This window comes from Lucilia sericata, unplaced genomic scaffold (genome assembly GCF_015586225.1).
Source record: "Lucilia sericata isolate MDLA Ls3-8-SP2 unplaced genomic scaffold, ASM1558622v1 Contig006815F_arrow, whole genome shotgun sequence".
Lineage (NCBI taxonomy): Eukaryota > Metazoa > Arthropoda > Insecta > Diptera > Calliphoridae > Lucilia > Lucilia sericata.
In genome coordinates, this window is record NW_023997824.1 from 3795 (window position 1) to 16769 (window position 12975).

At 29.7% G+C, this 12975-nt stretch overlaps 1 protein-coding gene across 1 annotated transcript; it reads right to left on the minus strand.

Annotated features, from left to right (window-relative positions):
* Positions 1 to 451: 451 nt before the first annotated feature.
* On the minus strand, positions 452 to 2598 carry LOC119615676 (protein held out wings-like). Its single transcript, XM_037971684.1, has 2 exons — positions 2408 to 2598; positions 452 to 1116 (listed from the first exon to the last, which is right to left on the minus strand). Exon 2 carries the CDS (start codon positions 761 to 763, stop codon positions 452 to 454), a length of 312 nt encoding a protein of 103 aa, XP_037827612.1. The 5' UTR covers positions 764 to 1116; positions 2408 to 2598.
* Positions 2599 to 12975: the final 10377 nt, after the last annotated feature.

Below are 12975 nucleotides of genomic sequence, written 5' to 3' on the forward strand. Positions count from 1 at the left end.
ATTTCGAAATTAGACAAAATATTGATAATTGAAAAAGTTTTGGATAATGTTTTGTCGAAACAGATTACATACAAATCGATACAAAGTCTGTTTTTGGCAAATTTTTGAATATTTACAACATTTGGACGAAACTAAACTATAAACTTCACAAATTTTATATAAAGTAAAACAATTATGTTTGACCACTGTTTTTTTTAGTATAGATCAGTGATCTATCACAGAATAAACGCAAATATCAATTTCATATACTTAGCACATCGCCATTTTAAAGTCGACATCAAATGAATGTTAGAACTTAAAAGTTCTCCTCCGTAAAAGTTGGAAGGTAAAGCCGAAGAAAAAAGGGTTTAAAGTATACTAATTATTTTGAAATTCTCAAAGACATTCTAAAAGTTTCCTTCAAATAGTAAAATTTTCCAATCTACTAGCGAAATATTTGTTCCAACATTGGCTATTTGCCATTAATATACATATTTTTTTCTAATTTTCTATTAAAAATAATTGCAATATGTTTAAAAGTCCACAACTTACCTTCGTCAAGTAGACGTTCGACATGATTGAAAACATTTGGGAATGCAGCCAACTGTTTACGATCCTTAAGTAGCTGAGCCAAATAATCAGCAATACTTGTGTACTTTGCTGTTGGGTTTGCTGCTGTTGCTTGCAGCTGGGGCTGCTGTTGTTGAGCCGCTTGCAGATGCTGTGGCGGAACTTGCTGCTGATGTTGTTGAACAACTGAGTTGCTATTTTCACACACACTCATTGTGACAAAAATTTTGGTATTGTTTTTATTAACAGTTTTAGAAAGAAAAATTTATTATTTTTTTTTGTATCGTTAAACGATTTTAGTAGTAGTGGCGAAAAGTTGCGTTTTTTACTTAAACTTTGTTAAATTTTACAAGAAAAATTTATTGAAACTAATATTTAGTTTCGTTTTTCTTAAGTTGTTTAACAAATAATTTTTGATTTGTAATTATTGCACAAATATTTTATTTTTAATTCTTTTTGTAAGTTGGCAAAAGAATTCCTTTTAAATGATTTATTAAGTTTCAATATTTAACACACTTTGTTTTCTGCTTTTCCTTTTTGGAAGTTAAATTTGTAGATTTTTAAATGCTGGAATTTGAAATAAATTAATTAGTAAAATGTTTTTTTTAATTAATTGTTTTATTAATTCAGTTTATAAACTTGTCTAGAGAATGATTAAAGAAGATACAAAGTTTTTTTTTTTTAAGAATTTGTAAGTGAAACCAACACAGCAAACTGACAGAACAACAATAACAAGAAATACACCCACCAAAATCACTAACTTTTTTTCTCTCCCATATGCATACACTCTATTCACAACAACAAGATCATTTGCTTAAAGAAAAAAGTTAAAAAAAAAACATTCAAAATGAATTGGAATGTTTCAAAGGGATTCTGTGTTTTCTTTTGAATTTTTCTTTAAATTTTATTAAGAAGAAAATCGAAAGAGAAATAAATAAGAAACGCGATCTAAAATAAAAATTGATTTAATATGAAGAAAATAAATTGTAAAATAAATGATTAATCCACTTTATAAATACACACAGAAAGCAACAACAAAAATAAGATGAAAAAACAACACATACACACAACACAACAACAAATTTGTAACAGAACATTGGAGAAAAAAGAGAACAAGTAATGATAATAATGAGAGGGAGAGAATGGAAAAGAAAGAGAAAATAAGATGTGCATGTAAAAAAAGAATCAAAACAAAATTCTTGCTGTTACAACGAATTTACAGCAAAAAAGGAATAAAAAAAACCGAAAAAGGATGCTGTTTTTTTTTTAAAAAACATTTCCATAAAAATTTTACTATAAATAGAATGCTATTTTTAAAACAATTTAAACAAAAAGGACTTTCTTTGTTTTGGAAAATTTCCCTTAGAACGAACATATTCTAAATTTTCAATTTCATCTTAAAAATTCATTGCAACATCACAAGCGTGTGTGTTTGTTTCAGCGTTTTTACGTTCACACGTTTCGGTACGATACGGTACGTATTACTACGAATACAAACAACAAGCCTAAAACGGATTACGAAAGTGAAAAATGTATGAAAAAGAAAACTAAGAAAAAAAATTGTCAAAAGAATTTCACTACAGTTTCTTTCTATAAAATTTTTAATACTTCCAACAACAAAAAGCACAAAGTATTTTTAACATTCAAATTCTTAAAGGTGTGTTTGCTGTAGAAACATTTCTTTTTTATTATTTTTGCACTTTGTGGGTGTTTTTTTTTCTAATTTCATATTTTTAGTTGTACTACTTTTAATGTTGTTGCTGTATTTATTTCACTTCACAATAAAGAAAAAAAACTTTGTCTTCTTTTCTTTCTCTATATTTTTATCCATCCACACAATTCCACAATTTCTTCTTACATTTTTGCTATTTTTTAAAATTCTTATTTAATTTATTGAAAATTTCTTTTTTAATTGAAGGTGTATTTAAAATTCATAAATTGTTTTTTGTTTCTTTAATTCATTCCTTTTTAGTTAAATCAGTTTTGCTTTGATTTTTCTACTTTTATTCGTATTTACGTTACGATAACCGATCCCAGAGAGTTGAAAAATAAAACTGAAAAGATGTGAGCTAAAAATTTCGCTTTCATGTACGATCAGTTATTTTTTTTCTTCGTCTTCTTCGTCATATGCTTTGCTTCTTGTATTTCGTAAGTCTAGTAGTGTTGTCTCTTTCGCACAGCTTGAAATTAGGGGTTAGAAAGAAGCCACTAAATTTGGTAGTGTGTTACTAGCAGTGCTGTCAATGTAGCGGAAATTTGTGTTGATAGAAATGTTTTTGAAAGATTAAATAGGTACTTTTGAATTATAAAAATGCGTTTTTGAATAAATGGAAAATTTTAGTTTTAATTAAAATGTGTTTATTTTTCACAAAATTATGAAAAACTAGACACAATTTTTGGAAAAGTTCAGAATGCGCATATGAATTCGTGAGAAGTGTTTTGAGTTTCCTGTTTACGTCCGACAGCTTTTAAAGCAATTTCACCTAATCAATTGAAATAGGTGAGATCATCTGAGAACTGATTGTTCTGAACTAAGTTCTACATTGAGGTATTTTGCTCGAATGAACTACAAATCGTAGTTAGTAAAAATATTGATCCAGGAAGATATTAAAAGGAAAGAAAACTTCTACAATTTTCGAAAGTTCTTTAATATTGGACTAAAAGTGAATTATTTATTTCTATTGACCCGATAAGGAAATGTGAGGAATTTCGTCCAGAACCGGCAGGATAGTTATATAAAATAAAAAAATAATTTTTAATAAAAAATTATTTTTAGTTTAAAGTGGAATATAATAATTAATTTTCTATATATAATAAATAATTTTCTACTTAAATTCATATAGTTGGCATTACTGCTAGATTAAGCTACAACTCAATGGTAAAACGGTTTCAAAGGTAAAACAGTAATTAAATCCCTTTCCTAAATGCTTATTGTATAGTAAAATCATGGTAACTGTTAATAATGCTTTAAAAAACAGCAAGGATATTAAAAAGGAATATCACAGCTTAAATACGATTAAAATTGAATTCAATCATTAACATTGTTATACATATTTTTATTTAACTTTTTGTTGAAATTAATGCGTAGGATGGTTGTATTACCAAACAAACACATTTTGAAAAAAAAAAAAAACTAACCAGTCCATAAAATAATCACCATACTTCGATAAAGTATTGACTGAGATTCATTAGATGTTTTACCTAAAATTTATGTTAATTGTACTTAGGCAAAAAGCAATGAACAAATTAAAACTAAAAAAATACACAGAAACAGCACAAAAACAAATTCACCCAATAAGGAAAATGATTTGTCACACACCGTAAAGTTTTACTACTTTCTCGAACAAAAAAAAATAACTTAATGAAATTAAATTAAAAGCTTATTTTTACTCATGTATTATAATAAGTATTTTCTTTTTTTGCTTTTATATAAAAAAAATACTTGAACAACTAAGTTGTCATGAAGTCTTAAAAGTTTTTTAATTATCTCATTTTATTTTATTTTTTACTTATTAGCGACTCGAACCCAATCAAAATGTTTTTAAAAAATATTTATCTTAAGCCATAGTTTGAAATCTTATTTTACATTGACATTTCCTTCCATAAAAGACCAAAGCGAAACAGTTTTATTTCAATTGCCATACAGAGCAAAAATCTGGGTATAAGTCGAGATTCGAAGTTTTCATTGGGTTCAAATACTGTTTTGTTCGGTATTTAATAGGGTTATGCATAAAAAAATTGTATTAGCCAAGAATATGATTTCTACTTTAATGAAAGAACAAATAAGTAAAATTTTCGTAACTTGTGAAATATCAGAAATTTCGCGATCATAAATTGCACTATCGCCCGCCCGCCATTTTTAATGATTACGTTACAGTTCTAGTTCAGTTCTAGTTCAGTTCTAGTTCAGTTCTAGTTCAGTTCTAGTTCAGTTCTAGTTCAGTTCTAGTTCAGTTCTAGTTCAGTTCTAGTTCAGTTCTAGTTCAGTTCTAGTTCAGTTCTAGTTCAGTTCTAGTTCAGTTCTAGTTCAGTTCTAGTTCAGTTCTAGTTCAGTTCTAGTTCAGTTCTAGTTCAGTTCTAGTTCAGTTCTAGTTCAGTTCTAGTTCAGTTCTAGTTCAGTTCTAGTTCAGTTCTAGTTCAGTTCTAGTTCAGTTCTAGTTCAGTTCTAGTTCAGTTCTAGTTCAGTTCTAGTCAGTTCTAGTTTCAGTTCTAGTTCAGTTCTAGTTCAGTTCTAGTTCAGTTCTAGTTCAGTTCTAGTTCAGTTCTAGTTCAGTTCTAGTTCAGTTCTAGTTCAGTTCTAGTTCAGTTAGTTCTAGTTCAGTTCTAGTTCAGTTCTAGTTCAGTTCTAGTTCAGTTCTAGTTCAGTTCTAGTTCAGTTCTAGTTCAGTTCTAGTTCAGTTCTAGTTCAGTTCTAGTTCAGTTCTAGTTCAGTTCTAGTTCAGTTCTAGTTCAGTTCTAGTTCAGTTCTAGTTCAGTTCTAGTTCAGTTCTAGTTCAGTTCTAGTTCAGTTCTAGTTCAGTTCTAGTTCAGTTCTAGTTCAGTTCTAGTTCAGTTCTAGTTCAGTTCTAGTTCAGTTCTAGTTCAGTTCTAGTTCAGTTCTAGTTCAGTTCTAGTTCAGTTCTAGTTCAGTTCTAGTTCAGTTCTAGTTCAGTTCTAGTTCAGTTCTAGTTTAGTTCTAGTTCAGTTCTAGTTCAGTTCTAGTTCAGTTCTAGTTCAGTTCTAGTTCAGTTCTAGTTCAGTTCTAGTTCAGTTCTAGTTCAGTTCTAGTTCAGTTCTAGTTCTAGTTCAGTTCTAGTTCAGTTCTAGTTCTAGTTCAGTTCTAGTTCAGTTCTAGTTCAGTTCTAGTTCAGTTCTAGTTCAGTTCTAGTTCAGTTCTAGTTCAGTTCTAGTTCAGTTCTAGTTCAGTTCTAGTTCAGTTCTAATTCAGTTCTAGTTCAGTTCTAGTTCAGTTCTAGTTCAGTTCTAGTTCAGTTCTAGTTCAGTTCTAGTTCAGTTCTAGTTCAGTTCTAGTTCAGTTCAGTTCTAGTTCAGTTCTAGTTCAGTTCTAGTTCAGTTCTAGTTCAGTTCTAGTTCAGTTCTAGTTCAGTTCTAGTTCAGTTCTAGTTCAGTTCTAGTTCAGTTCTAGTTCAGTTCTAGTTCAGTTCTAGTTCAGTTCTAGTTCAGTTCTAGTTCAGTTCTAGTTCAGTTCTAGTTCAGTTCTAGTTCAGTTCTAGTTCAGTTCTAGTTCAGTTCTAGTTCAGTTCTAGTTCAGTTCTAGTTCAGTTCTAGTTCAGTTCTAGTTCAGTTCTAGTTCAGTTCTAGTTCAGTTCTAGTTCAGTTCTAGTTTAGTTCTAGTTCAGTTCTAGTTCAGTTCTAGTTCAGTTCTAGTTCAGTTCTAGTTCAGTTCTAGTTCAGTTCTAGTTCAGTTCTAGTTCAGTTCTAGTTCAGTTGTAGTTCAGTTCTAGTTCAGTTCTAGTTCAGTTCTAGTTCAGTTCTAGTTCAGTTCTAGTTCAGTTCTAGTTCAGTTCTAGTTCAGTTCTAGTTCAGTTCTAGTTCAGTTCTAGTTCAGTTCTAGTTCAGTTCTAGTTCAGTTCTAGTTCAGTTCTAGTTCAGTTCTAGTTCAGTTCTAGTTCAGTTCTAGTTCAGTTCTAGTTCAGTTCTAGTTCAGTTCTAGTTCAGTTCTAGTTCAGTTCTAGTTCAGTTCTAGTTCAGTTCTAGTTCAGTTCTAGTTCAGTTCTAGTTCAGTTCTAGTTCAGTTCTAGTTCAGTTCTAGTTCAGTTCTAGTTCAGTTCTAGTTCAGTTCTAGTTCAGTTCTAGTTCAGTTCTAGTTCAGTTCTAGTTCAGTTCTAGTTCAGTTCTAGTTCAGTTCTAGTTCAGTTCTAGTTCAGTTCTAGTTCAGTTCTAGTTCAGTTCTAGTTCAGTTCTAGTTCAGTTCTAGTTCAGTTCTAGTTCAGTTCTAGTTCAGTTCTAGTTCAGTTCTAGTTCAGTTCTAGTTCAGTTCTAGTTCAGTTCTAGTTCAGTTCTAGTTCAGTTCTAGTTCAGTTCTAGTTCAGTTCTAGTTCAGTTCTAGTTCAGTTCTAGTTCAGTTCTAGTTCAGTTCTAGTTCAGTTCTAGTTCAGTTCTAGTTCAGTTCTAGTTCAGTTCTAGTTCAGTTCTAGTTCAGTTTCTAGTTCAGTTCTAGTTCAGTTCTAGTTCAGTTCTAGTTCAGTTCTAGTTCAGTTCTAGTTCAGTTCTAGTTCAGTTCTAGTTCAGTTCTAGTTCAGTTCTAGTTCAGTTCTAGTTCAGTTCTAGTTCAGTTCTAGTTCAGTTCTAGTTCAGTTCTAGTTCAGTTCTAGTTCAGTTCTAGTTCAGTTCTAGTTCAGTTCTAGTTCAGTTCTAGTTCAGTTCTAGTTCAGTTCTAGTTCAGTTCTAGTTCAGTTCTAGTTCAGTTCTAGTTCAGTTCTAGTTCAGTTCTAGTTCAGTTCTAGTTCAGTTCAAGTTCAGTTCAAGTTCAGTTCTAGTTCAAATCTAGTTCAGTTCTAGTTCAGTTCTTCAGTTCTAGTTCAGTTCTAGTTCAGTTCTAGTTCAGTTCTAGTTCAGTTCTAGTTCAGTTCTAGTTCAGTTCTAGTTCAGTTCTAGTTCAGTTCTAGTTCAGTTCTAGTTCAGTTCTAGTTCAGTTCTAGTTCAGTTCTAGTTCAGTTCTAGTTCAGTTCTGTTCTAGTTCAGTTCTAGTTCAGTTCTAGTTCAGTTCTAGTTCAGTTCTAGTTCAGTTCAGTTCTAGTTCAGTTCTAGTTCAGTTCTAGTTCAGTTCTAGTTCAGTTCTAGTTCAGTTCTAGTTCAGTTCTAGTTCAGTTCTAGTTCAGTTCTAGTTCAGTTCTAGTTCAGTTCTAGTTCAGTTCTAGTCAGTTCTAGTTCAGTTCTAGTTCAGTTCAAGTTCAGTTCAAGTTCAGTTCTAGTTCAAATCTAGTTCAGTTCTAGTTCAGTTCTAGTTCAGTTCTAGTTCAGTCCTAGTTCAGTTCTAGTTCAGTTCTAGTTCAGTTCTAGTTCAAATCTAGTTAAGTTCTAGTTCATATCTTAGTTCATATCTTTGTACAGAAACTATTAAAAATCGTTTTGAAAAAAGTATCATATTCCTTTAAAACTTATTATTCCTACAAATGTATGTATGAATGCAAGTAGTTTCTCTCACATTCTCCATACCTGATGTCAAGTACCCACCTTACACAGGAAATCTACTCTCGTAAACATATAAATAAATGCTATTTAACCCAATTGCATGCAAATGCTATTTGCCATAAATCAATTTTGAATAATCGAATGAAAGATTTGTTTGTTTATTGTTTTAAAAATAAAATTTATGAATAAAATAATAAAAACGTATTGCAATATAAACGAAATTTGCATACAAACGCATGTTTAAGTTGAGAAACAAACAACAACAACAACGCCTGTTTTATGTGTAAAAACGATCCTTCAACCTTCTTTTCACCACCGAAAACTGAACTAAGATAGACAGCCAGACCAGGTCGGCCCAATGGCAGGCGAGAATATAAAGTACACGTACAATTCAAAATTTTATTTGTCTTTGTGTAGTTGTTGGTTACTGCTGATCGTATTAAATGTGGTTGTCATTGTAATGCCATCAAAGGAAATTGATAGTTTGTCAGCAGTTGAGCCACCAACCACCAACACACATAATTTGTTATAACAAAAACAAACAAAAAAATTCAGTTTTAATTCCAAAACTACAAGTACGAGGTGCTAGTGAAATATAAATTGTACAAATATGATCATTTCTGTTACACAAATATACAAAGATTTTATTATAGTGGAACTAAAATAAGGTGTTAACTTGAAATTTTCTTTTTTTTTTCGATGTATTATTTTTATATAAAAAATTATTTTAGTTAAAACGTTTGTATTCATTCGCATTGTTAGAAAATTGCAACCATGTTGAGTAAATTTTCAAATATTTTTCAACGTTATTTTTTTGGAGTTTTCATAGTTGCTCTCCTAGTTTGTACCCTCGCATACACTGAGTGCGTGCGTCGCCAGCATGTGTAAAATATTATTTATTTTTTTGTTTTATTTAAGTTTTTCAATATTTAATGAAAATGCCAAACATATTTATTATTTGTTCGTTTTTGTTTTTTCTCTTTAGTTTTCATAACATTTGCCCATTATGTTGGAGTTGTTGAAATGTATGTGGGAAAATTGTTTCTTGGCTATTTCCATTTAATTTAATAATGTTTTTATATGTTGCTGCTGTTGCTGATGAGGTTTTTGTTGTTGTTGCTGTTGTTTCATTAGGTTTTCAACAAATAATTTTGTTTTCGTTTACAAATGATTACCAACACTCATTATGCCAAAAATGTTCGATCAACTTTTACTTTTTATTTGTATTTCTTCTTTAAAATGGCAAAGTGGACAAAAAAGAAGCAAGTAATGTGGTAAATGCACAGAAAGAAATTAATTGGAAACAATTTAGTTGATCTAAATTATGTTAAAATTCCCTTAAGTTCTATAAAATGAAAGTAAGAAATCAATCTTTAGCACCAGAATGTATACTTATAATTGTTAAAATAAAACATTATTTTTCAAAAGAGTGAGTGACCTTAAACTCATTCTCTAAACTTGTGATTCTTCACTTCGGAACGTACCAAGTCTCACTCTCACAGTGTTTCTAAAGTTTACAAAATATAATTTAAGATTCTGCTACAGATTCTAAAATTGATCACAATAGTGAAATAGTCAGCATTAATGTTCATATAACCTTATATCTTTCCATAAGACAATTGGGTCTTCGCTCTATCTGAATCCACAAGTTTTTCGATCATACTCTTAAGATTTAAGTATTAGATGTGGATTTCGATTTGTAGTAATCGATTCTATGCAATAAAATTTCATAAATTGAAAATTCCTGTCTGTTCTGTAAACCGAATCCGAGTAAATTTCTCGTTTAAAAACGAGAGTAAATCGATTTTATTAAAATAAATCGATTTTATTAAAATAAATATAATTGTAACTTGATATAAATGCTATGGGAATTTTAAACTCTTTTTCATTTAAAATATGATTATTTTTCAGAATTTTACGATCAAATAAAATTTCGTACTTGTGTAAAACTTCCGAATTAGAATCAAACAGCTGATAAATAGCATCTTTATTCGCACTGTAGTTGATATTGGATCTTTCGTAATACGATAATAATGATCTGCACATAAAAATCAAAACCAAATTTAATGAATGTCGACAAAGAATCGATATAAGATTATCTACCATTAATGCAAAATGCAAAATTTTAATAAGAATCACAATATAATTGTGGGGATTCAGGAGAACTTCAATCTGTTAGTAATACAACTTTGAGGCAACCAAGATCACTTAACAACTTGTAACAAGATACCCTAATAAATGTGCTGCTAACTATTATTTTGTCAGTTACTAAAGTAATATCAAGGCGAATCCTCCAAAATGTTCAATATTTAAGCTATCCGCCCGCCAATATTAAAACGTAGATCGAATGAAGAGTTACTGGTAACGATGGATGGTCCTTTAGTTTGAATACAATGAATTCAAATATTTTAAAATTATTGTTTTAAATTGAGACTCTGGGAAATTCGATTTATGAACCCTTCAATAAATTGCTTTGGATAGAATTTGGCTTCCTTTAAAAGAAATTAACATAAAACTAACAATTTTGAAATCCAAATATATTTTTTCAGTGTAATTTATATTTAATTTGATTGGCAACATATTGCAAACATACCACAACTGGATTGTGAAGTTTTGTGACCATAAAACACCCCCATTGGAATTTCATTAAAGCCTATTTATTATGGCATACCGTCATGTTAGTTGTCTTCACACAGACACACACAAACACACTCGTACAGTTCATCTAATCAGGAATGGCTATAATCACCACAAAAAAAATACTTAAACAACTTACATTATTAAATACTAGTAAGTACTTAGATATTTACAAAAACTACAATATAAAACTAAGAAAAAAATAAGCAACTATGCATGTGAAAGTGGGTACAAGTAAGTTGAAATTTAATTTTAAACTTAAAAAATTTTAACTGATAAAAACAAATGTTGTTGTTAAAGGTTTTGTGATAATTGTAACAACACAAAAGGAAAGCCCACATGAAAAATTTATTTCACAAAAATGAGACAAAAAAAGCCTGGTTGAATAAAAGATCATGAAAATTAAGACAAGTTATAAAAGTGAATGAACAATTTTGAAAATATAATCATCAGTTGTATTGTTTTTTTTTTTTTTTTTCTTCTATATTTTCGTTAATCACCCAAGATTTATAGTTAAAAATATGTCATGACATCAATATGTCTATCTCTGTTTCTCGCTTTGTCTCTAGTTTTATATTTAGATAAAATGTAAGAGATTCTAAGGAAAAAAATGCAAGTGGGTTGTACATCCAAGTGTGTATGTGTATGTGAGTGACTGTGGTCTAATGCGAGATCTAACACCTACCTAAATGACAGATAGACTGGTTGTTTATTTTTGTGTGAGTGTTGGGTAGTTCTTACAAAAGTTTTGAACTTGATTTTATGTATTAAAACCCGTACCCAAGACAGTCTGGTACATTTACCTAAGTTATTTAGGGAGTTTGTTGTTTTTTTTACAAGTTTTTCATTTATTTAATTAGTGCGTGGGTTACATTACTAGACTTTCTCTATTAAAAATATATAAAATATATAACATTTGTTAAGAATTCGTATAATTCACTCAACAAGTTGTTACACACTTTTTTGTTTAATTTCAGTCGAACGATAGAAAACACACTGTTGTATTTCGTTTTTGTTTTCTATAATACATTTTGAAAACAATTTTGAAATTGTTTTTAATTGTTTTGGAAAATGTGGCCACAAACGGCATATGTATGTGAAATGGTGTTAACAATGTGTCATACAAATGTATTCATACAAACGTACATTATTATAACGTCATTTTGTGTTTTATCATTGGTTTTAGAATTAATATTAGCAGTTGTTGTAATAGTATTAGTAATAAATACTTGTGAGTTGCTATTTTTGACCATAATTTGAAAAAAAGAAACATATTCATACAAAAAAAAAAAAAAATTTGTATTTTTCGCAAAATAACAGAAATATATTCAATATAACCCAGCAAACAAAAATTTTACCAAATATCCACTTTATTTAGAGTCCAAAAAGGGTCGGAAACTGATGATCAGCGAACATTTAATTCGTCTCCTTTAGAAAATACCATGACAAGAACAGACGTCTTGATCGTCTTAGTGCAAGCTTTTAAAATCAGCGATTAAATAAAAATTAATTTTGAAAAATATCAAAGAGTATTAACAAATACATATAGTATCTTTAGATTAACTAATTCCATTATTAATTGCCATTTGATATTTAAGTTAAAAACTGGCTCTTAGAACTTCTTATCATTTTTAGTCGAAATAGCTTAAATTTATCGCCGATTTTGTCCTTATGCTCTCCTAACATCATTAGCTTGTTGGAGATTAAAGATATTAAATCGCACATCCATCCGACTTTTTTAACAGTTTCGTCAACCGAAACTTTATCTATCTATGATTAAATGACATAAACTAATATTTTAATTTATGAAAAAGGCAATGTTTTCGATACGAACGCTTATTCGATCACATTTGCGCTAATTCGGTCCCAGAATTTATATAAATTCGACGTATTGTTGCGAATTCTCGCATACGTGATCGAAAAAGCTTTCGTATCGAAATTTAGTTAAAATGAATAAATATGCGGTAATTCGGCATCTGAATCGGAGAGTAAAAGCAAATGAGAAGTTCTTGTTTATATGTTTGCTGGGATATATATACTCTGGGAGTTATAAGAGCAAGAATACATCTGTGTAAATCTTTTGTTGTTCAGACAAAATAATGACAGAATTTCAAACTTCAAAGTGTTCCTCAATACATGCGAATCTGATCAATGAATATACACTAATACAAATTTGAATAGAAGCATTCAAATTACATATATGTTTAAAGTCACAATTCAACTGATTAAATAGCAAATACTGATCAAGAGAGTTTGATTAAGCGTTCGACATGAAAAATCATGAACGTAAACAAGGACATTTTGACAAATTTTAACATGATCATAAAGCTTTCGGGAGGCTATAACTTTTTAGTTAATTCAAATCATAAAAAGTTCATACTCAAAAATGCATCGTATCAAATTTTGTTTGATGTAACTACAAAAAATATTATGAACAACTGACTGTTTAATTTCTCAGTTTTTTCTCTCTGCTGCGGTAAAATGATGACCATAAATGTCGACTAGTGACGGCAGGCGTGGGTAACGTTTTTAATAAAAATATACCAGTACCAGTAATAATAAACGACCACGCTTAATTTTAAACACTATCGACAATATTCCAAAAAAAAAAAACAAAAACTTCGATTATTGATAATACGTTGTATGGTTTATTTG

Coding starts and splice junctions, on each gene's coding strand:
- LOC119615676 (XM_037971684.1), bottom strand. CDS start 763: ATGAGTGTGTGTGAAAATAGCAACTCAGTTGTTCAACAACATCAGCAG.